Raw genomic sequence first — 23,869 nt, 5'->3', positions numbered from 1 at the left:
CTCCCTGACCAGTCGCTCTTCCACACACACACACACCAGTCGCTCTTACACACACACACACACACACACACACCAGTCGCTCTTCCACACACACACACACACACACCAGTCGCTCTTCCACACACACACACACACACACCAGTCGCTCTTCCACACACACACACACACACACACCAGTCGCTCTTCCTCACACACACACACACACACACACACCAGTCACCTCCCTGACCAGTTTCTCTCTCAATCACACATAGGCTCTCTCACTTACATACAAGATCTCAATCTCACACACATGCTTTTGCTCCCATTGTACCACAGCCCACAAAGCTGCCACTCGCGCGCACACACACACACACAAGCTCATGTGGATCCTCTTTTCATTGTTTGGCCCAATAAGCCTGGTTTCCGCTCTTCAGCTGCCTCTGGTGGCGGCACACAGAGTTTTTCCACACTTCAGCCTGCGCTGGCCTGACCACCGGCGGTGGCACGCAGCATGTTTCTGCTCTTCAGCCGGCCTGGCCTCCGGCGGCGCACAGTGTTTCCGCTCTTCAGCCGCTGCCAGCCTGGCCTCCGCTGGCAGCACACAGGATCTCTCCGCACTTCAGCCAGTGCTGGCCTGACCTTCAGCGGTGGCACACAGCGTCGTTCTGCTCTTCAGCCGGCCTGGCTTCCGGTGGCGGCACTCCCCTACCAACTGCATTGGCCAGTCCGCCTCTGGGGAGAAGGGAAACACAAGTGGGGCAGTGGGCCACCGGGATCCGTGACATACCAGCCAGAGGGGAGAGGGTATGAGAGAGGGGAGGGGGTGTGGGGGAGGCGAGAGTGAGAGAGAAAAAGGGGTGTGAGCGGGGGGGGGGGGGCCGATGCTTGAGTGTGGGTGCCAGAAAGATGGAGCCTATATGAGGAGATTGTGAAGGAGTGTGTATGTATGTGTGTGAGATTGGGAGCTTGTGTGTATGAAAAAGGATCGTGTATATGTGAGGGTGCTAGCCTGTATGAAGGGATTGTGTATGTGTGAGAGAGCCTGTGTGAAGGAGTGCATGAGAGAGAGACATAGGTAGCCTGTGTGAGAGAGTGAGGGAGCCTGTATAAGGGTGTGTGTATGTGTAATAGAAAGAGGGAGCATGTGTGTATGAGAGAGGGAGGGACAGTGTGAGGGGGGCAGTACTGAGAATGGGGTCAAACTCTGGGACTGGCGATAGAGTGTAAGGGGTTGAGTCTAGAGATGGAGGGGAGAGATACTGGCAGGTGAAGGAGTTGGGGCCTAAGAAGGCAAAGTGGCCAGGAGAGTAGGGAGAGCGAGTGGAAGGGACAATCTTACAGTGAATTTCTAGGGAAATTCTGCTCAAAATATTTAAAATTCTGCAACTCTAACTTTTTTCAGTATTAATTTTAAATGTAATTATTTAAATTATTTTGAACAATATAAAGTTTGCAGAATTTTAAGGTTTGTGCGCAGAATTCCCCCAAGAGTATGTATTAGCTTATTTGCTGGTCTTTCCTCAAAATATATTAGACAACTTCAACTTGTTCAAAACTCAGCTGACAGACTTTTTCTAGTACTAGTGTAAGGGGGCTTGTTTGTCCTATTCTTTTTAGTTTAGGAGTGGAGGAGTAGCCTAATGGTTTAGAGCAATGAGCTACAAACAAGGGAAGCCACGGTTCAAATACCACTGCTGCCCTTTGTGACCTTGGTCAAGTCACTTAACTCTCCATTGCCTCAGGTACAAACTTAGGGCCTGATTTACTTTCTCCCATTCTGAGTCTATAGGAAAAATGCTTACTAAATGAGGCCCATAGATGTTAAGCTCTCTGGGAATGTGGAAATACCTATAGTTCCTGAATGTAATCAGTTTTGAATGCCTGAAAGACAGAATATAAATCAAAATTCAGGCAAACAAAAATAGGCTTGGGAAAACAAGACCATCTTCTCTCTTTCCTCATATGGTTACTACAACCTGCTCTTGGACTGGGCGAAGGGGTAAACAGCTCCTTCCTGCAGTCCTGGACAGGGGGTTTCAACCTTCCCGAAGGCATAGGTCTCAGAACACAGAATCTCATACAGACTTAGCCAAAAGGACCAAAAATCTCTCTCTGTCTCCCCTCCAGGCTTTAACCACAGACCTGGCAGGGCAGCCTCCCCCTAAATTAGAGAGCACTCCAAAAACATTCCTGTCTCCTCCAAAACCAAATTTACACTGCCCACGCTATCCTAACTCCTAACCCCCCATACCTTGCGAACTAGGGAAACATTTCAGACACTCTCAAGGGAAGTGTTGAAATGAATTAATTTTTCCTCTAAGCTGGTTAACCCAAAGGGTAGGGAACTAGGGCAATCTAATGGAGATCCAAGTTGTCTCTACATAGCAAAATAAAACCATCTTGATCTCTTACTATTTCATTTTCTCTCTGCTTGAAAAAGAGCAAATATATACCCTAGAGGTGGGTGATATTGCCTCTGGAGGAATTTCAGCATTTGTTAGATACTTCCTAAATACATCAACTGGAAGAAAATGTGCCATTCTTCAGAAAACTAGCGAAATGTAGATTTCTTTTCCTGGTGATATTCCCAAGATTTTTTACTTAGTTGCACAGCACAAGGCTTTCTGTAATAAGAGCAGAGACAGTAGATTCCAGGATTGATATTTTGTCTTGCACACCTGCAAATGTTCCATATGATCTTCAAACAAAACATCTTGGCTCTTCAGTGTGGAAACAGTATCATTGGAAAGGTTACACAATTGATTAATGCATTCAGTAATAGACAAGAACACCTAAATCTTATCCAGATTGAGCAGTGGGGCAACAATATACTTTACCCAAGATGGTGTCTGCAGCAGTATAGAGAAACCCTGAGTTGCTACTGACCTCTGATACAACTGCATGTCATGGGCCTTCTTCCTTTACAATTGATCTGGCTTCCATATCCACTAAATGTCAACATTTGCATTCACTCAATGACTAAACACTGCACAATGACCACATACTCCTGCAGCAGGCATTGTCCTGAGAATGCCATGCAGCACCCCAAAGACATTTATCTGCATTGATTGACTGGAGGAGACTCAGCATTAAACCACACTTGACAGTGAAAGGAGCCTAGTAGTGCTATAGAAATGTTAAATAGTAGCAGTAGACTAATTTCTCTTCAGAGTGGAGTGAAGCCTCCAGTTTAGTGAGGACACCCTGCAGCGTGATCCTCCTACAAAGACACAAAAGGCTATAGCTGGCATTGCATGTAGAATAAATGTGTCCATAGGGCTGGCAAATAAGTTTAGATTTTATTCTCCCCTTTCCTCTTCACTATGATGGTTAACAAACACAATTAAATTTCTAAATATCTGGAGCAACTTACAATGGTGCTCCTGCAGCATGCTGCTACTTGGTGTTGGCCATCTTGATTTCTCATTCCTCAGTTCTAATCAAGGATTAGTCAACTTTTTTTTTTTTTCTTCATTTTTTAACCCAGAAACCCAAGTTAGCCCTTTTACTAGGAAGCCAGTCACAGAAGAACAAAACCTTTAGCCAACATCCTTCTCCTAAACTTTTTTTAATACAACAAAATAGGGCTATGTACAACCTCAAAAAGACCAAAAATGTTCTAGCAGTTTTCACACCTCATTTAGCTCTGGGACTACCAAAAACATTGTCATTCCAGAGCTACCACCCTGTAGATGAGCGCTTACACATAAGGGTCACGTAACTAAAAACAGCTGTTAGCAGGCATGCCAGAGGTTTTTAGCCTACATGCCAATTGACAAACTAGTTGGTAATGAATTAGCATTGGTGAAAACCTGTACTAAACTGGGCCTGCGTTTGCAAACATGTATTAAAGTTATGCAAATAGAGCTTTAAGCTCTTATCATCTTAGTCATTAACTCATGCCCAATTTACCTCGGCCTTGTTAACTTTAGCACCACTTCAGAGGGGCTAGCGGGACCATCACCACCTTTCTGTCAGAGAGCCCCCTTTGGTGGCCCACCCAAGCCGCCTTCCCTCTAGATTATGTACTAAGCATTCCAGAGGGCTCCCTGGGTCGTCACCAGTAGGAAGGAACAGAGAGCAGTTGCGCTTTGAACTGGTTAGTCTGGGGGAATTTGATATGCATGATGTGCGCGCACAAAAAAACCCCGCTATCTCTACCGTGAATTTTAAGCATGCACACACTTGTACGTACATGATCTTAATGACTACGCCGCTTAGAATAATTTTAGCGTGTGTATTTAGATCATTATTTTATGGGCCTGTTAATGATTCAGCCTTAGAGCAAGTGATTTTCAGAGGTATTTTCACAGAGAAAACAGTGGTTTACCTATGGAAATGGCCAGTTATAAAATTGCTTGCCCGATATACCGGGAAATGTGTGCATGTATATCTATGTACATGCATCTACTCGCAATGAGCATTGTTGTTGCCGGGGATAGGGTTGTGGGATTGTACTTGTGTGCATACTTTTGCATTTTCAGTCAGTGTGCAAGTAAATCTGCCCTCCCTCCCCAAAAGAAAATCTGCGCACACATTAGCAGGCATAAATGTGTGCAAATAGTTTAGGTGGGGTAATTTTCAAAGGGAAAATATGTGCACACTTTCCCTTTGAAAATTGGAAAAACATATGTACATACTTCATTAAAATTTATGCAAGCTGTTAGAAAATTACTCCTTTAATTTCTGCATTACCCTGTTAGCTTTAAGAACAAAAGAAATTGCCATACTGGGTCAGACCAAGGGTCCATTAAGCCCAGCATCCTGTTTCCAACAGAGGCCAATCCAGGCCACAAGAACCTGGCAAGTACCCAAAATCTAAGTCTATTCCAAGTTAGTTTTGCTAGTAATAGCAGTGGCTTTGAGTACTTTTACCATGATGTTTGAGTGACACATTGACTCCTGCTGTGCTTGCCCCCTGGAACATTAGCTTGTGCCAACTTATTTCCACTTTTAAATTAGAAGCCAGTGTTAAGTGCTGCTTGTTGCTTCCTATTTTGGTTATAGTAATAGGTATCCTTATGCGTGTGTGTGTGTGTGTATAATAATCATTGTATATATGTGGAGCTATCTATTGATAGGTACACTTTGCACTTGTTTGGAAATAACAAGATATTGCATGTTCTTTTTTTATGGTTATGCTTCCTGTTTTCCAAAAGGTGTGTAACTTCCAAAAGCTGGTCAAAAAATATATTAAGTTCAATGAAAAGTTATCACCTTATATACTGTTTATTGGTTGACCTTTGTTTCTGCATGGTTTCAAGTATATTCATGGTGATAGCTGTATGACTTTCTGATAAAGTAGATGAAGAAAACACACATTAAGAGGTTTTGGGGTTTTTTTAACGTTAATTCATAATGACTGAAAGCTGCTGTTAATCAGTATGGACTTGGAACAAGTTGGAAAGTGCATGTGAGCAGCATGACATAAAGGCACTTTTCCCTTCCTCCAAGCGAGTGAAAGTTGGTATGGGGATTGAGAATACAAGTTGTTAAGCCATTTTAATTCTGCACTGATTTTGAACCATAATCACAATTCCCTGAAAACATTTTGTCTTGATCCCCTTTGCCAAATTTCAGCTGAATCGATTCAGTAATTTGCTACAACATGTGGATGGGTGGACAGGCAAGACCCAATGTTGACTGTCGTACCATCTGAGCCCACCTAAAACTGATAAAAAAAAAAAAAAAAAAAAATTAGTTAAATGTACAGAAAGATCACAATCGTAAGGATCTGACTTTTTTACTTTAACAGATAACTGTATCTTTAAAGACTTTTTTTTCACCAATACTGCTTCTTTAAGTTTCATTAGAAAGATGTAAATAAATAATCTGAGCCTATCAATATAAAGCTAGTGAGGCGATTTCCAAAATTTTCCAGTTTCCTTAAAAGAATCTCATTGCATTTAGTAACAGATCTTGGCTTTTTATGATTTTCTCCTTTGTAGATCCTCTTTATTACTGGCAACAAACTGGAGAAGATTTGACGGCAGTAGTTCAGCTTCCAGAAGCTTCTGCACAGGGGGACTTACAGATCCGGTTTTCTCCAAATCATATCAGCGTGAGACTGAAGGGGCAGGAGCCTGTTTTAGAAGGGCAGCTCCATGCCCTTATTGAACATGAAAGCAGCACATGGGTAATGAAGGACCGCACGAGGTGAGATGCGTGGGTCTTTTATTGCAGTTTTCATATGGAGTTAACAAGCTGCTGTTAGGGATGACTAGCATGGAGAAGGAATAGATTACCGCTTTTTTCCTGTTCAATCTCCGTGGCGTTCAGTAATGCCCAGTAGCACCATAAATATAACAAGTAGGAGTGTAGACAATTTAAACTTTAAAGTAAATCCAGAATGGATTTTAAGCTTCTCTGCAATCTGAGTTTTAATATAACTTTTAGAACCTAAATACAGTAATAAAAGAAAAATGTCATATCACAGTATAAAAAGTATCAGATTTTATGACCTGGGTGTAGTGAATTTTGCCATTGGACTAGTGCAGTTACTGGAACCCTTGTCAATTGTCTATTAAAAATTGACTCCAAAAATACTGGTGAACTGGTGATGAGAAAAGAAACAGGGAGATTGTGTGGGCTAGGTAGCTTGGTGGGTTCAGCCTGAAGTTTTTCTGCAGCAGTTAAGGCAAGGCTTCCCGTGCCTGTCCCGGGGGACCAAACGGCCAGTTAGGTTTTTCAGAATATCCACAGTGAATATGCATGAGATAAATCTGCATGCAAGCATATGACTGGCAATGGAGACCCCAGCATATGTTTGGGAAGCCCTGAAACCAGAGCATATTGTTAAGATCCAGTCATCACACAGTTCAGTTGCCTTTATTATCTTTTATTTTATTTTATTTTTTTTGTAGGCATTGGAAGTGGTTGTTGATAGAAGCAACTATAGTTAATTTTCTGAAGACCATGTTTAGTTCAGATATAGCACATCCATTAAAGAACTTAATACTTTCTTTAGAGACTGAAGGAGCTAAAGATGTACTGTCTAAAAGAGAGAAGGAAGCAGGGCGATGATTCAAACATTCAAGATCTAGCAAGCTTCCATAGGATACTAGAAGGTAGCATTTTCCATGGAATGGAAAACTAAAGGATAAGAAGTCGTCACTGAAGCTGGGTTCCATCTGCATGCCAAGTGTTTGGTGGATACCACATCGCATGTGCTGTCAATGATGGAGCTGATCCTTTGGAACTCTCTTCCATTTGCTCTATGGAGGCAAGATGGCAGTTTTAAGGCAATGTGAGGCAGAAGGGGGAGGTGGAGCAGCAAGGGTTGAAGCGTGTCTTGTCTGGCAGTGTTGTGTCAATGCTATGAGGATGGCAGACACTCGTCCTTCCTGTTCTTGCCCCTGGATCCCACCCCTGAGGCTGCCCCCAGGGAGCACTGGAGCCTGTTTCTCCTCCCACCTATCCCTTCAGCAGGTAGTGGCAGCCTTCATCACACACCGCTCTGGGACCCAGTTTTCTGATGATGTAAGGGATTTAATGTTAAACAGTAAGGCTCAAGACTAAACAGACTGTATTTATTGACTGACTGTTTAATATTTTACAACCATTGCTATCAATTCCTATTTATGTATATTGACTGTGCATAATCCTTTGTTAACTTTACAGAAAAGGCAAAAGATGTTTCCTAGCTGAAATTTTTTTTTTTTCTAACTTTTAAGTTGATTTTGTTGCATTGCAATGTTGTAAGCGTACTAGCTGCTGGCACAGCTAGTAAGCAGTAATAAGGATAAATTGCTCTATAAATAGTTTCAGGGGTCAAGGCAAAATTATTGTGGTTGTATTTCCTGGACACTTAAAATTATGAGTACTGCGTTACCAGTTGCTCAGGCTTTTCATTTAAAACCCATTTGAAACGTAAGATAGCGTCAGTTATGCAGTACTTCCTGCGATCAGAAGAAGACGAGCACTAATGAATTGTGATTGCATGAACCCCACAGTTTCCTTTTCTGCCCCTGAGCTGAACCCTGCACACTCCTTACAAAAGAAAACATTCTGGCAATAACAAAATAGCAAAATGTTGATAAAGCTAGAAGGCAAAACATTTTCAAACAATTATTTGAAAAAATCTTAAGTATTTCTAAATTGCTATTTTTTTGTAAACTGGTGAAAATGTATATATATAAAAAAAGAAATTCAAAGTGCAACTGATTTATAGTTATAGCAGCTTCTATATAATGTAAATGTATAGTATCAGTGTAACTAAGTTTCATATATCCAGGCAATAACTAAATGCTTCATGGAAATTTAAGGTGCCACCATCTGTTGTTGCAAAGCAGCATGCATGAAAAGAAGCATCTGAATCGTACGACAAGTATTACTCTTTTTAAATGTAGAGGCATTGAGACCTCGATTGAGCAGAATTCAGGTAGGCTTTGTCAGACTAATCCTCAGGGGAAAAGCCTGTTGCAGGGAGGAACATTTGAGGCAAACACCAGAGTAGGGATCTGGGGTGGAGTCTTGAGAAGACAGGCAGACTGGGATTCCTCTCACACGCCAGGCATTAGAAAAGGTCTGTGGTGGGAGATAGGGATATGGAGGGGGGAAGAGAGAGCTTCTTTTTTCTGGTCCAGGGTCAGAGAATGGATTTGGAGGGCTGTCAAGGCCAACTCACCTGATGGAAGGCTCTTAGAGAGTACTTGATACGTGTTTAAAAGTTCCAAGTGTCCATAACAGGTATTTGGATTATGGTTCAAGGTGTAAAAAGACTCTAGCAAAGTGACTCTGTCTGACAGTGAAACAGACTTTTGGCCATGTTTTAATAGCACAAAGAAACCATAGCAAACAGTGCCTGCATCTGTGAGAGTAGACAGATGTTTGGGTTGTGTTTAAAGGTGGAAGGAGCCTATAACAAACAGTATTCTGTATCAGTGGAAGTAAACAGACATCAAGAACCCAAAGAATGCCATGCTGGGTCAGACCAAGGTCCATTGCGCCCAGCATCCTGTCTCTGACGGTGGCCAATCTGGGACACAAGTGCCCAGCAGTTCCCATAAAGTGGATCTATTTTTTGTTAGTCTCTCCCAGAGATAGAAATGGCTTTCTGTAATCTACCTGGCTAATAATGTTTTATGGACTTTTCCTCCAGGAATTTCTCCACAACTCTTTTAAGCCCCGCTATGCTAGTCACCTTTACCATGTTCTCTGGCAACAGATTCCAGAGCTTGATAGTGCACTGAGCGGAAAAAAAATACATACTGCAATTTGTTTTCAATTGGTTGTTAGTTTCCTGGAGTGTTCCCTTGTTTTAGTATTTGAAAGAGTAAATAACCTGTTCCTCCCCACTCATGATATTATAAACATTATTTATATCCTCTTTCAGCCATCTCTTTTCTAAGCTGATGAGCCCTAGCCTCTCATCATAGGGAAGCCATTCGCTATCATTTTTATTGCCCTTCTTTGCACCTTTTATCTTTCTGCTATATTGTTTTTGAGATGGCTGCGATCAGAACTGCCCACAGTACTCAAGATGAGATCAAAGTATGGATTGATAGAGAGGTGATATGGAATTTTCTGTTTTGTTCTCCATTCCTTTTCAGATCATTCCTATTTGCTTTTTTTGACTACTGCCACATACTGAGCTAAGGATTTCAATATATTATCCACAAGATCTCCAAGGTCCTTTTTCTAGGTGGTGATTCCTAGTATGAAACCCGGCATTGGGTACCTTTTGGTTGGGATTATTTTTTCCTATGTACTTCACTTTGCACTTTTCCACATTACATTTCATTGGTCATTCAGATGCCCAGTTTCTTAGGCTTGCAAGGTCCTTCTGTTTTAAAAACTCTGAATAATTTGATGTCATCTGCAGATTTGATCACCTAATTCATTGTTCCTGTTCCCAGGTCATTTATAAAACTGCGCGGGCCCTACCTAGTATGCTGATCCCTGTGGTATTCCATTTGTGGAAAACTTTAGTCCTATGTAGGATAGCACAAGCAGTTTGTAACTTCCCAGAGAACAGAGAAACTCTGGTCTTGGTCTTCTTACATAAAATGTATTCTTCACAAGCCAGTAGTTCAACACAATCAGCTTGCTTTCAGCAACATTCACGTTCAGCATTTACCTTCAGGACAGAGGTGCATCAGGAGATGCCTTCTCCTGGAGACGTGGGCCTACGCCCTTATTCTTTCTGTTTGGGACCCTCCCACAAAGCCACTTATCTGTCTGGCTTTTAAGGTGGACCAGGCTAGATGCCTTGACCCATACTGTTTAAGGAGGGTTTTTTAGGGATGCTTATTCCCCCCCCCCCCCAGCTTGACCTGTTGAATTAAGCATTTTTACCCAACCTGGATAGCTTTCAGGGAGGCCAAAACCAAGCAAGCTTTATGTGTTTTCTATTCTCTGGACTTCTCACCCCGTAGACTTGGGGGAAGGGCTACAGAGTTCCCACGTTTCCTTCGTGCTATGGATACTCTTAAAAATGTCCCATCTTTCACCACTAGCCACTGTGCTCTTTGCCCAGTGTCCCCATTCTTTATTTTACATGAGTCGAACCGAAGCGACGAGTTGCAGTTTTTGTCCTTGAGGCAGATTATTTCTGGAACTCCTTCCAAGAGGACTCACTTGCACTCCTTGGGGAATTGTTGTGGTCCCAGGGAAATTCTCAGCTCTTCCTCAGGACTCCTAAGTGGTAATTTCCCATTTTCTTGCACCTTGATTTGTATTTCTTCATTAAATACTGTTACAGGTTCTACTTCAGTTCCAGTCTTTATCACGGCCTCTTCAGGCCTCTTTGTGCTGCCTCCCTGCAGCCATCGTTTCTGCCTCTTCACTTTGACTTTACATCTTTCAGGGCTGGTTTGGCTCTTCCCCATTTCCAATGAGGCCCACACTGCAAGGCTCCATCCTGGGTTTCCTTGAACCTGAACCACATTCTGTGCAGATTCATTCACCTGGGCCTGTTCTTGCAGCTCTGGCTTTACTTTTTCATTCTGTTCCAAAAGTGCATTCACTGTCTTGTCTGGCTCTTCACCAGACGTTTCTGTAGCGCTGTCCACAGGCCTCTCCTGCCCTAGCACCTTTGTTATCATTATCTTCCTCTTCTACATCTGAACTTTTATCCCTCTGGAGGGTAGAGCACCAGTCAAGTGATTCATTAGGCTGCTGAATTTCCTTTGCTTCCAGGTGCATTGAGCCCTTCCCCGGCCTTACTTCTGGCAGGATGGCAGTTAAGAATGCACACCTTACTTCTATTCTTTCCAGGCACATGCCCAAGAAACCTGGCTCCTTATGGCACTCTCTTCCAGTTGCCTCTGTCCTTCCTGGAGGGCTTGAAGCAGAGCTTGCATTTTGGCTTACTTGTGCTCTAGTGCAGAGCAGGCTGGCTTGCTTCTAAAGGGCCACGTCAAGATCAACTCTTCCTTTTTTTTTTTTTTGTGAGCAGGAGAAAAGGAAAGAGAAATATAACCCTGCTCGCTCAGTGCTAACTCACTGTAGAAATCCTTTCTAATCCTATTGCAGGCTGCTCCTTACCTGCAATAATATTATTTTAAATCAATTTGCCTTCAGGCCTCAGGATACAATTCTGTATATTAAAACAAAACAAAAAAAGATTTCCAGCTATTTTACATCTGTGCTCTGTCTGAGCCACACTGTTTTACTCTTCTCAGTGCTCTGTATACATTTAGCAGCAATGTGTCTGTAAAATAATTCTTTGGGCAGGAATTTCACAAAAAACTTTTATTCTTTTCCCTAGTCTCTTTTCCTCTTTTGGAGGTGTGGGTTTTTGCCTGTGTGGTCACGTAGTGCAGAAATCCCCAAACTGACACCATTGTGGGATAGCACAAGTGGTCTGTAACTTCCAGAGGTCCAAAAAAACCAAACCGGAAACCGGTCCAATATTGCAGTAGCAACCAAGAAAAAAGAACCGGTAAACACCAAGGATTCAGCACTAAGCATCAGGCAAGCCCGACTCAGGCCGAGTTTCGCTCAATAGAGCTGCTTCACGGGCTATTAAAAACATATATAAACAAATACATATAAATACATTTAAAATTATTTCAGACACGTAAAGCCATATATACCAATGTGTAGTGAAATAAAAAAAAAAAATAATACGATAAATAATAGACACACAAAAATGTAACCATATACTTAAAAACACAGACTATAAAATAAAACAACTTGTATACTCCTTGTATGTTTGTATGTATGATTTCAATTTTGAAAATATGTGAATGAATATGATAAATTATGATGAGAATAAACTACCCAAATAAAAAATAGTGAAAAGGAACAAAACGCATCTAAAAAGGCAAACAATGCCTATAGCGCAAAAATGCAAAGTTGGCCTGCATCCAGCAGATCGACTTCACTGTGTATACTAAAAATCAAACATAACAAGATCACAATCGATGGAAAAAAATATATAACTAAAACCAATTATCAAGGGTCTTTGAGACAGCATGCTGGCAAGCACGATAGATCTTACTTAAACAGAAGCCAAGTTACACAGTTCTAATGCATGACTGAGGTAATATCAAAAATGGTTGGTATAAAAACAATGACTCAGGTGGCAAAATTGATGAATAACACACTTACCATACTGACAAGTCCCCATTCAAAATAATGACCTAACAAATTCTCTCATCACAATCAAAACACAAAAAGAGTGTTTATAAAAATAAATTCCATTTAATGCTTGTGTTCAGCCCCATGGTTGTAAGGGATTAAAAAGAAAAATACATCTCTGCTTTTAACAGGTAAGGTAAGTATGATTATCATCGCACACGAATTGTTTGATGGTGTCAATGAGGGTAGCAGGCTACTGGTTAGAAAAGCAGGCTGAGAATGAGGAAAGGCAGGGTTCAAATCCTGATGTCACTCCTTGTGACCATGGACAAGTCACTTACCCTACATTAGGTACAAATTCAGGCCTAGATTCATCAAAATGTGATAAGTTTCGCATGAATAATGCCCGCGATAATGAAAAGGGATGTGGCTATGATAATTTAGAGTTACCGCACTGAGCGCTATTTCAGCGTTTCGCATAGTTATTTTATTGCACCCCACAAACAGTGAAGTGCCCAGACTGACACTGTCTTATTTGGAGAGGGGGAGAGAGGAAGATTGGGGGGGGCGGGCGAGCAACACGCTTTATAAGGCTCTCATATTAGTCAACTATTTATACCACTATAGGAGAGTCATCTAGTAACTCGTTTTGGTGGTGGACTAGGGTTTTGGGGCCAGTTTTACATATACAATCAGACGTACAAACAGCACAATACACATCAGTGAAGACTGGATGTGATTTGGAATGAGTAAAGATACACAAAGATGAGATTTCTACAATGTTCTCTCGCCCTAGCTTGATATTATGATGCCCCCAAACCCTAGTCCACCACCAAAACCTCACGCGATAAATAACGCATGTGTTATGGCATTATCGTGGGTGTTATGGCCCTAATGCCTGCGATAATGGCCTAATGCATTTTGATGAATGACCCTATTAGACTGTAAACCCTCTGGAGGGAGAAAAAAAAAATATAGTACCTGAATATAATCTGCTTTGAAATGTCATGAAAGGTGGAATATAATTTTTAAAAAATGGATTGTTGTTGCTCAATAATTGCCAAATCACATAGTACAAAAGAATTTAATACTTACATTTGACATTTCAACAATAAACTTTATAAGGGTGGTAGAAACAAATTTGCCATAGATTAAATCTACAACCTTATTCCTCACAATGGGTTTTAAGCTGAATCATAAATAGCCAACAGCACCAATCATTTACCAATTTGTAATTATTCACAAAAAAAAATCACTTTATAACACTAATTTAATGAAAAAATAAAAATGAAATCTGTCACGAGCTTGGAAGAATGGACCCTGAGACTGTTGACAGACAGGGCTAATGCATGGTACAGAATTGTCAGGCAGAGACAAGGTCAGGCAGACAAGGATGAGGTAGACTGGGTCTGTTCAGAAGCTGGAGACAAGCAAGGATCAGGATGGGCAGCAGATGGAAACAAGATCAGAAACCAGGCCAGGACTCAACTGGAAGTCAGAATCAGGAACAGCCAGATGCAGAGGAACGAAGAAATAAAACCAGTTGCTCAGGCACCTGCCCAGAGGAATGAGCTTTCTTTTTTTCAGAGCAGTGTCTGTCATCAGTCTGTACCACAGGAAATTTTGGAAACTGGCCCTGAGGGGCATGCAAACAAATAGAAGGAAGAGGATGCAAGGGAAAGGAGAAAAAGGTTGAAATATGTAGTAAGTTGCTACAGCCCTTACTCAGAGCAGCAGGATATAGCAAAGGAGCAGGACACCAAGAGCCATGCTGGGAGCCCTCAGCACATAGCGCTGGGCTCAGGACCATGAGGTACAGGACACGGACTGTGTACATCACCCCATGGTTAGCAGCATATTACAGTACCTCCACCCCTCCCCTCAAAGTCCTCTCCACAGAGCTCCTTTCAAGACCTCTTTCCTTAGGAATATGGGAGGGAAAAAAAGCAATGAAATCTCTTGATCCACAACAGGGCATTGAGGTCCACTGGTTCCCATGACCTTTCCTTGGTGCCATAACCCTTCCAGTCAACTAAGCAGCAAAGTTTGTTTCTCACCACCTTAGAGTCGATTTCATTGATCTCAAACTCTACATCAGGGACAAACAAGATAGGAGTGGGAGAAAGGGCTCTCTTGAACTATCTGCATTGGTCGATCTACCATTGAATTCTGTAAATAGTTACACTGTTTCCATGTTATTTTGTTAGTTTTCTGTACGCATAGTTATTTTCCATATAATGGCACTGCCAAAATGTTACAAGTTATCTGTAAACCGATACGATGTGCAAACGGTTGTTGGTATATAAAAAAACTCTAAATAAATAAAATATCTGCTGAAAAAAATGGTTTAAGTAGGGAGCTGTGGAAGGAGTTAGGAATATAAAGGGAAGTAGGAATCTTGACTTTATAGGTCACTGGGTTAAGCTGTCGTATGATCTGATATGGTCTGATCAATCTAGGAGCAAATTTGAAGGAGGATACCTTGAAACAGATGTTTCTAGTGCTGAGCCACACCTCCAAGAGTAAATTGAGATGCTGGTATATGATTTTTTTGTCAGCAAACTTCTTGTAATGGTCAGCTGCTCGTAAGAGGAGAATCTGAGTATTCTTCCAAATCTCTTGCAAACTGAAAGAGAGAAGATCTGCTGATGGAGTCTCTGTGGACAAGTAGAGAGGTATAGGTATTTTAGGATGTCTGCTGTACATGACATAAAATGGAGAGGACCCAGAGGAGTTAATGTCTCTATTACTGTAACAAAACTCTGCCCATGGAAGCAGTTGTATCTAGTCATCCTGCCTGACTGACACATATGCTCTAAGGAAATTCTCGAGAATCTGGTTAACCCTGTCCATTTAGCCATTAGACAGAAATGAAAAGTCTAATGTCAAGCCTAACCTTTTACAGAGGGCACGCCAAACCCTTGATGGGACTTGTACTTCTTGGTCACTGACAATATGTTCAGTGCACCCATGTAACTGGAACATATGTTGGAAGAAATGGTTTGCTGCAAGAGGAATAAAATGGCCATCTTGGAAAATCGATCAACAACTACCCAGAGGAGTGGCATAGATCAGTAATGAAATCCATAACAAAATGAGTCCATGGTTTCTGGGGTACCAGTAAAAGATGGAGTAGGTCTAGCAATTGTTGACAAGAGGTCTTACTCTGCACATAATGGGGGGCAATGCAATAAGATGCACGCTGAAAAAGTGATTATATTGAGTGTCTGTTTTCCTAATGTGCATGCACCGTTTCCCTGTGCACCCCAATGCAATACTTAAATGATTGACGTTCAGACAAATTACAAGGCATAAATCCTATTGGCTCTTCTAGAATTGCTCTAAAGAATCTTTTTCAGAACTTCAAGTTCTGAAAAAGCCAGAACTTGGCTTTTTAAAAAAGCATTCCCAGGCCTTGATTAAAACCTCCACCCATCAGCACAAACTCGTATTCAAAAATTGGATTGAAATAAAAATCCACCAACTTCCCACTCATACACAGCACCATATTATTGTCCTTCACAACTGTATCATATATATTCATTTTTGCTATACAACTATATATATACAATATTATAATAAATATTTATTAATTGATACAATTGGCTGAAATGTAAATATTCTTTGTTCAGTTTCTCCCCCTTCCAGATCCTAGTTAATTTTCCCTGTTTTATTGTAACTTTCTCACATCCATAATATTGTTATAGTATTTGAAGTCTCTTACTGTATTTGAAGTTTGAATTGGGAATGTTGATTACTAAGTTACTCTCTGCCTTACACACATTGTTAATTGTAAACCGGGTTGATGTGATTCCAGTCATGAAATTCGGTATAATAAAATAATAAATAAATAAATAAAATGTATTTAGAAACCATTAGTTACCCAGAGTGCCTGCCCCAAGTTAACGCAAGTATATTGTTTGTAATGGCAGCAGGGCATTGAAGTCAGTGGAGTGACACTTGCTCAGTTGTTGGCTCATCTGTGTGGATGATGTCTCTGGCTTGATTCAAGCTCTGGACCTAAACCTTCAAAAGCTCATCCATTTCTAAATACCCACAGTTCTATTGAAATGATTTTTGTCCAGGAAATCTGCTTGCATGACTGTTCTCCATTCTTGTCCTTGGCATACTTTAGTAAACAATTCCCCATATTTGAGGAATGCCATGTCTGCTAATTCGAGATCACTTCAAATTAAACTTACCTACCCTTGTATTACTTCTTAGTATGCAAAATTATAAATATATATTATGGAGATCTTCATGATTCATGCTGATGATGACCAAACTTCAGGTCCTGTATTTTGAATCTGGCATGTAATTTATTATAATCATTGGTCTCCTGTGAATATAAACATCCAGTGCACATAGTGCTAAATGTCCAACAAGGTGAAGTTCTTATCTCTCTCATGAATTAGTAGTATCATTTCTCTTTACTCTGGCAGGGTTTTAGCTCTTGAAATCACTTCAATCTTTTTACTATACTTGTTTCGATACTCATAGAAGAAAATCCCAATATGGCGTCTGTTTTGAGTCAATGTCTGCCTTTGCCTCTGCCTCAGGGGATCATCTTCAGCTGCATACCGGAAGTTAATCTCTGCAGCAGAAACATCTTTTAAACCTCTCACAGTGGTTATCATCAATCAGCACCTTGATAAAATGGTTATACCAGTGTTACTTGAATTGTATTAATCTTATCAATGTTATATGCACATTTCCAAATGTTTATTATTGTATTTTTTTATAAAACATTCCTACTCAAATCTTGATTAAAATATATGTAATAAAACACTGTAAATCAAAATTATTTCTAAATCCAATCTCAGTAGAAATATTGTCATAATCCTACTTGTCAGTGAGGCCTCAAATTATCAGTGCATATGATATTCATAGATACTTCAGTAAATATGACATGCAGAACACCTTATTGCAAAGTTGAAATCTTCAGAGGGAACTGCATGCAAACTTAAACTAACTTAATGGACAAAATGTCATTAAGACAAGATGTTGAAAATATCCCATTCACTATTAAGATTTTCAAAATTAGTGCAAGGGTAGCCAACTCTGATCCTCGAGAGCCATAAACAGGCCAGGTTTTCATGATATCCACAAGAATATGCATTCACTGATTTCATTGTTTGCAGTGCTTGGCCTGGCCTGTTTGTGGCTCTCAAGGACCGGAATTGGCCACCCCGGTATCAGCGCATGCAAAGTGAGAATCCAGATTTGCTTTTCTTGATTTAGTTCAACCTTTCTATTGCCGCCTCTTCATCTTGCAGGGATATACTCCGTTACAGTCCATTTTAATTCCTCAAACTCAAGGGACAATGATTCATAGTGAGAAATCATTGGAGCCTGTAATTTCTATGTATATATATTCAGCTTCAATGTGCAATACGTTTCTTATTTTTCTCTTCATTCTAATCACAAACACTTGGTGACAATGACACATCAATGCATAGGTTAAAAAAAAAACAGAGCGATAATTCATTATAAATTTCCTCCAAACTTGAACTTGCGCTCCAGGACTACTCCAGAATTGTCTCTCAATAGTTTGATCATACAAACCACATTGGTTGCATCTATAGTATTCTCCCTCGACTGCTTGTGAATAAACTGATGGTAAAAATCTCACAGCTTGTTTCTTAATATTCCTTGTACATGAGCATGCCTCCATTTGACTCAAGGAGGAATGTTTTATTAAAAAAAAAACCCAAAAACTACAATAATGAACATTTGGATATGTGCATATTACATCAATATGATTAATTCAATTCATGTGACACAGATAACCATTTTATCAAGGTGCTGATTGATTGATTGATCACATGTTTCTGCTGTGCAGATTTACTCCCAGTATGCAGTTGAAGATGAACCTCCAAGGCAGGGTCAGAAGTTGGCTTGAAACATAGACACCGTGCTGGGCTTTTCTTAAGAGTATTGAAGCAAGAATGGCCAAAGACTGAAGTGATTTTAGAGCTGTAATGCTACCTGATTGGAGGGAGATGATACTATTAATTCATGAGAGAGATATGTACTTCACATTTTTGGACATTTAAACATTGTTTGCACTGGATATCTAAATTCACAAAAGAGCAATGATTATAAATTACATGCCAGTCACAAAATACAGGACCTGAAATTTGGTCATCAATGGCATTATGTATGAAGGTCTCCATAATATATATTTAAAATTTTGTATATAAAGGGAAGTAATACAGTTAGGTAAGTTTAATTTTTCATGATTGTTAATCCCATACTAATATAGATTTATAAGTAATATTTGGTAATTCTAGATGCCATTTAATATTCAAAGTATTAACTAGCACTTGTAGGAACAGTTCTATTATGTACTTTCATTGCTTTTACAAATAGTGATGAATATAATAACCACCAGTTTTGCTATTTTGTATTGTTGCCCTACCACTGAGGCAAACTTTTTTTTTTCCTGCAATTAGTAAATAGTTTTGTATTGTTCCTCATCCTTTATGTAATATTACATTTTACTCTGGTTTTTTTAAACATAATTTTAATTGAATTTTGATGAACAAAGAACAAAATGCAACATTTGGGAACACATTGCTGTTTTAATAAGTTTTACACAGTCTCTCATGGATTATACTACAAAACCAGGAAAGGCTTACTACTTCCTTACTTATGAAATCCCACTCCACCCCAATCTAACTTAATAAAGATGAAAGTTGCCCTCACCTACATAACTGGTATGCAGATTGAGCTCTGCCTCATCCATCCCTTTATTTATTGGCTTTTTTATACCGAAGTATAGCTCGCTGCCTTCACTCCGGTTTACAGGATAACAACTTATTACATTTAATAACAGTAGAACCATGTACCATATTAGAATTGAACAACTTTAAACATTTTGTTAAACAATATTACTGAGCAAGGACTTACAATGAAAAATCAGGTAGTGATTAACATGTCATGTAAAGACTTGTGTACTTCATCAATTGTTGGGGGGGTAAATTTTTCTTACTTGGGTACTTCATTCTCTGTGAGAGTTTAGGTTTGTCTTACTTGGGTAGCGTTGGGACTGAAGGGAAGTAACTGATCACGGAAAGCAGTGAGATGCAGAACAATTGAATAAATAAGAGTAACTGAATTAGGAGACTGTGGGTAGGCATGGGGTGTCACGAGGGTTGTTGTCTCTAGAGGTAAGTATGTGCATAACGGAGAGTGTTTATGTGTAAGAGCAGTTGTGAGCAAATTAACCAACGCCATCATTGAATGCTTGGTTAAATATCCATGTTTTGAGTTCCTTTTTGAAAGATTTGATATCGCTGAGTGAGCTTAGGTAATCTGGTAAGGAGTTCCATAATTTCGGTCCCACAATGGAGAAGGCTCTGTTCCTAGTGTTGGAAAGCTTTGCTAGAGGAAGAGAAGGTATTACTAGATGCAGTTTACTAGTGAATCTTGTCGTGAGTTGTGATTTGCGTTTCTGGATCATGTTATTGAGGGCGGTGTTGTCTGCTTTGTATATTGCATTGTGTAAGATTGTTAAAGATTTGAATTCGATTCTTTTTTCGACCGGTAGCCAGTGAAGACTTCTCAGAACAGGGGAGATATGGTCAGATTTTAACTTGCCGGTTAGTACTCTAGCTGCGGCATTCTGTAGTAGTTGTAGAGGTTTTAATGCAGTTTTTGGGAGACCGATCAGGGGAGAGTTGCAGTAGTCGAGGCTGGTGAAGATAAGGGATTGCAGGACGGTTCTGAATTCTTGTTGGTGTAGAAGCAGTTTTAGATGTTTGAGTATGTGAAGTTTGTGAAAGCCTTCCTTTGTTTTCATTGCGATGTTCTTTTTGTAGTTTTAGTTCGTTGTCGATCCAAATGCCTAGGTCCTTTACATTGTTCTTTAGTTGTATGCTAATGTTGTCAATTTGTAAGGAATGCATGAGGGTTATTTGTCCTGCGTTTTTTCTTTCTATGAGGATACATTCTGTTTTGTTCATGTTGAGGCATAACTTTAGGTGGTTCAGCATGTTTCTAACTGAGACAAGGTAGTTAGCTGTTAGTCTCAGTGCATCTTCGATAGTGGAGGTTATTGGAATGAGGAGTTTAATATCGTCGGCGTACATATAATATGTTACGCCTAGACTTGAGATGAGTTGGCAGAGTTGGGAGTAGGTAGATATTAAAGAGGGTGGCCGAGAGGGCGGACCCTTGAGTTCGCTAGTTTCAAGTGGGATCACATCGGAGGAGTAGTTGTTGAGGGTGACTTTGAAGTATCTGTCTTTTAGGAAGGAAGAGAACCAGTCTAGGGTTTTACCTGACAGGTCTATATCTGCAAGTCTTGAGATAAGGTTTTTGTGGTCTACTGTGTCGAATGCTGCAGAGAGGTCGAGTAGGATGAGTAAGTGGCTTAGTTTGTTGTCGAGGCCTCTTAGTATATTGTTTGATAAGTTGAGAAGCAGGGTTTCTGTGCTTCGATTTTTCCTGAAACCATGCTGGGTGGGATGTAGTATTTTGTTGTTTTCTAGGTGTTCATTAAGCTGTATCAGTGCCGCTTTCTCTGTCAGCTTGGCAAGTAGTGGAAGGTTTGAGAAAGGACGGTAATTATTCAGATCATCTGGATCTAGGTTCTTCAATATTGGTTTGATTGTTGCAGTTTTTAATTTGATTGGTAGCTCACCTTCTTCGAGTGATTTGTTTATAATTGCTGCTATGGTTGGGGCAATGATGTGCGCCATTTCCTTTAGCTCTCGTGTTGGGATTGTGTCTAGATCATGTCGAGCTGGGTTAATTTTTCTTAGCATTTTTTTTGTTTCAGTGTTTGATATTGGTTCGAAATTCAACCATGGTGTTATAGTTGTTGTGGATATTTTGTCATCTGTGAACGATGATTTGTTGATGGTGCCAGTTATTTTGCTTATTTTGTTCTTAAAGAATATGGCTAGGTCTTGGCTTAATTTTTTTGTCTCGGTTAAGGGGGTGGTGTTATTATTGTCTATGAGGTTTCTTGCGATGTTGAACAGGGACTTGGAGTTATTTGTGGAGTTTTATCTTCTGACTTTAGTCGCGTTCGGTGTTCAGAATCATTTTTTTATAGGCTGCGAGATGCGTTCGGTATCTTTGCAGGGTTACAGAGCATTTGGATTTTTGCCATTCCTTTTCCAGTTTCCTAAGGTTGGATTTCATTGTTTTAAGTTGAGAGGTGAACCAAGGGTTGTTTTTTCTCTGTTTTTCTTTATCTGTTTTGATTTCTCAGGATTTCTTTACTCTCCAGCTCTTCCCCTAACTCGATTTCTGCCCCTAACTCGATTTCTTTACTCTCCAGCTCTGCCCCTAACTCTATTTCTGCCCATAGCTCGATTTCTTTACTCTCCAGCTCTGCCCCTAACTGTCCCTGTACTATGTTCTCCAGCTCCACGTCTCTCTCTCTCTATAATCAATCCACTTTGTACTACCACATAGTTTGCCCAAACTCAATGTGTACTCTCTAGTACCACACACATCACTTATGCACTTCTACACTTCAATATTTCCCTGTCTGTGGACTTGCTTATACTACCAGTCTAGTTATATTTTGCTCAATTTTTAAACTACAATCCAGGAAGGACATTCATTACTAAACTTCAGTTATTTGTGTAAGTGAAATAATTTTAGCTGTGATCTGATTAGATTAGCCTATGATTTTTAATGAGATTTTTATTGCCTCTTGTACCTGTTGCACTGTTCAGCCTTGGAATGCAACACACTGCCAACTGCTATTCACTTTTCTCCTCATTTTCAATTTTAGTGTTGAGATTTCTCTCATTAAGAAAGAAGAGGGATGTGTGTGGTCTGAACTAGTAGTTGGTGACAAACGAGGTGAGCACATCATGGATCCTGTGCAGCATACTGCTGCTTCAGATTGTCTGATTCATCTTACTTCAGAAGATATGGTAAGCAGTGTGGAACAAGAAACACTTGGAAATCATTATAGATGATTATGTTTTGCAAATATGGGGCTTAGAGAACTCCTTAGTAGTCTTTGTTCTAAGCTGGTAAAGACACTTGGAATTCTGATTACCAGAATTTCATTTCTACTTAATTAAAATGACTAAAAAAACCAGTTAAATCCTGAATTTTTCCATTATTCATTTTGCAGAGCACCCTTTATGCGGAGTCCTGATTTGTATGATCATTTATATGACAGACAAATTCAACATAATTGGCATAAAAGGTTCAAAATGGTTCAGAAAAAATGATCGTACAGACTTAAATACCTCTTTCCATGTACAAGTTGGGTGATGAGCCGTCCTAGTTAAGTTGAAGTTGATTTTTTTAAGTTGTAAAGGAAATTTGTATGATATTGTAACTCATGTTCGTTTTCGGGACAAAAAACATAAAGTTATTGAAATTAAATTTTAGAAATAGTTTGGTGCTTTGTGACATATAGAACTAAATCATTAAAGCCTGAAATCTAACATCATTCTTCCTGTACAGTCAGCTGATCCTCCCTTTCCTTCACCCTTATCTTGCATATTCTATTTTCTTGCAACCTGTAAGCAAGTTTAGGGGTGCAGGGATTCGTCTGCTACAAGACACTGCCAGCTGCCCTCTCACCTTACTTGCCATCCTAAGTCAGGGAAAGACAACTTGTACTCTCCTCAGAAATAGGCTTTTATTTATCAGATCCAGCAGGGTTTAGCATTTAGAAAATAACAATTCCTGTCTCCAACATCCTGGTCACTAAACACCAGTTTTCCTTAAATAGTTCTGTATCATGGGTGGTAACCAACCTGACACAAACCTTAGCCTACTTGATATATGAATACTTATGGCTAATTTACTTACCCCGGTTCAGACTTCAGGGGATATGCCTCTGTTCACCTCTAAAGCAGATGCTGGCTGGAGGTCTGGAGAATGTGTGCAAGGAAGGACTTGCTTCCTGGGCTTGGTACTGGTAGAGCAGCCAGGTAGTCCCAGAAGGACTTGCTTCTGGCTCTGGTACTTGCTTTTGCCCCTCACCATTTGACTCTGTCCCACTCTCTGCACCTGAGCAGGCACCTCCTCTCTCCGGTCTCCAGGCCACACTTAGTCTTCTCCCTCCTTGATAGCAGGGCTGCTGATCTGCTTCAGGTTCCCCTTTCTTTCGGGGGTTCCTTCTCTAGTTTCAGGGTTTGTGGTGCTCCTTTTTTTTTTTTTTTTTTGTTGTTCTTTGCCCCTCTGTCTTACACTTCCCAGATGATGAATATGCATAATCGCATGTATAACCACACGGTGGGTGGGTGGAGGGTCCCTTCGGGAGGGGTCCCTCAACATTGCAGTTCTTGTTCCCCTTCGCCATTTCTTCAGGTGGGAGAACTGCCACATCTGTGTGCCAAGCTGTCTGCCATTGTCAGCATTTTTCTCCTCTGACTGC

General features: G+C 40.3%; 1 protein-coding gene across 1 annotated transcript in view; it reads left to right on the top strand.

Moving 5' to 3' along the window:
* Window positions 1-23,869, top strand: part of NUDCD1 (NudC domain containing 1) — a 358,283-nt gene that overhangs the window by 254,616 nt on the left and 79,798 nt on the right. Inside the window, exons 6-7 of the mRNA XM_029591903.1 lie at window positions 5,931-6,138; window positions 22,262-22,406. Coding sequence (XP_029447763.1) covers window positions 5,931-6,138; window positions 22,262-22,406 — 353 coding nt within the window. The remainder of the gene's footprint in view (window positions 1-5,930; window positions 6,139-22,261; window positions 22,407-23,869) is intronic.

This window comes from Rhinatrema bivittatum, chromosome 2 (genome assembly GCF_901001135.1).
Source record: "Rhinatrema bivittatum chromosome 2, aRhiBiv1.1, whole genome shotgun sequence".
Classification (NCBI taxonomy): domain Eukaryota; kingdom Metazoa; phylum Chordata; class Amphibia; order Gymnophiona; family Rhinatrematidae; genus Rhinatrema; species Rhinatrema bivittatum.
Note: the sequence above shows the minus strand (reverse complement) of the source record. Positions and strands in the feature narration are given on the sequence as shown.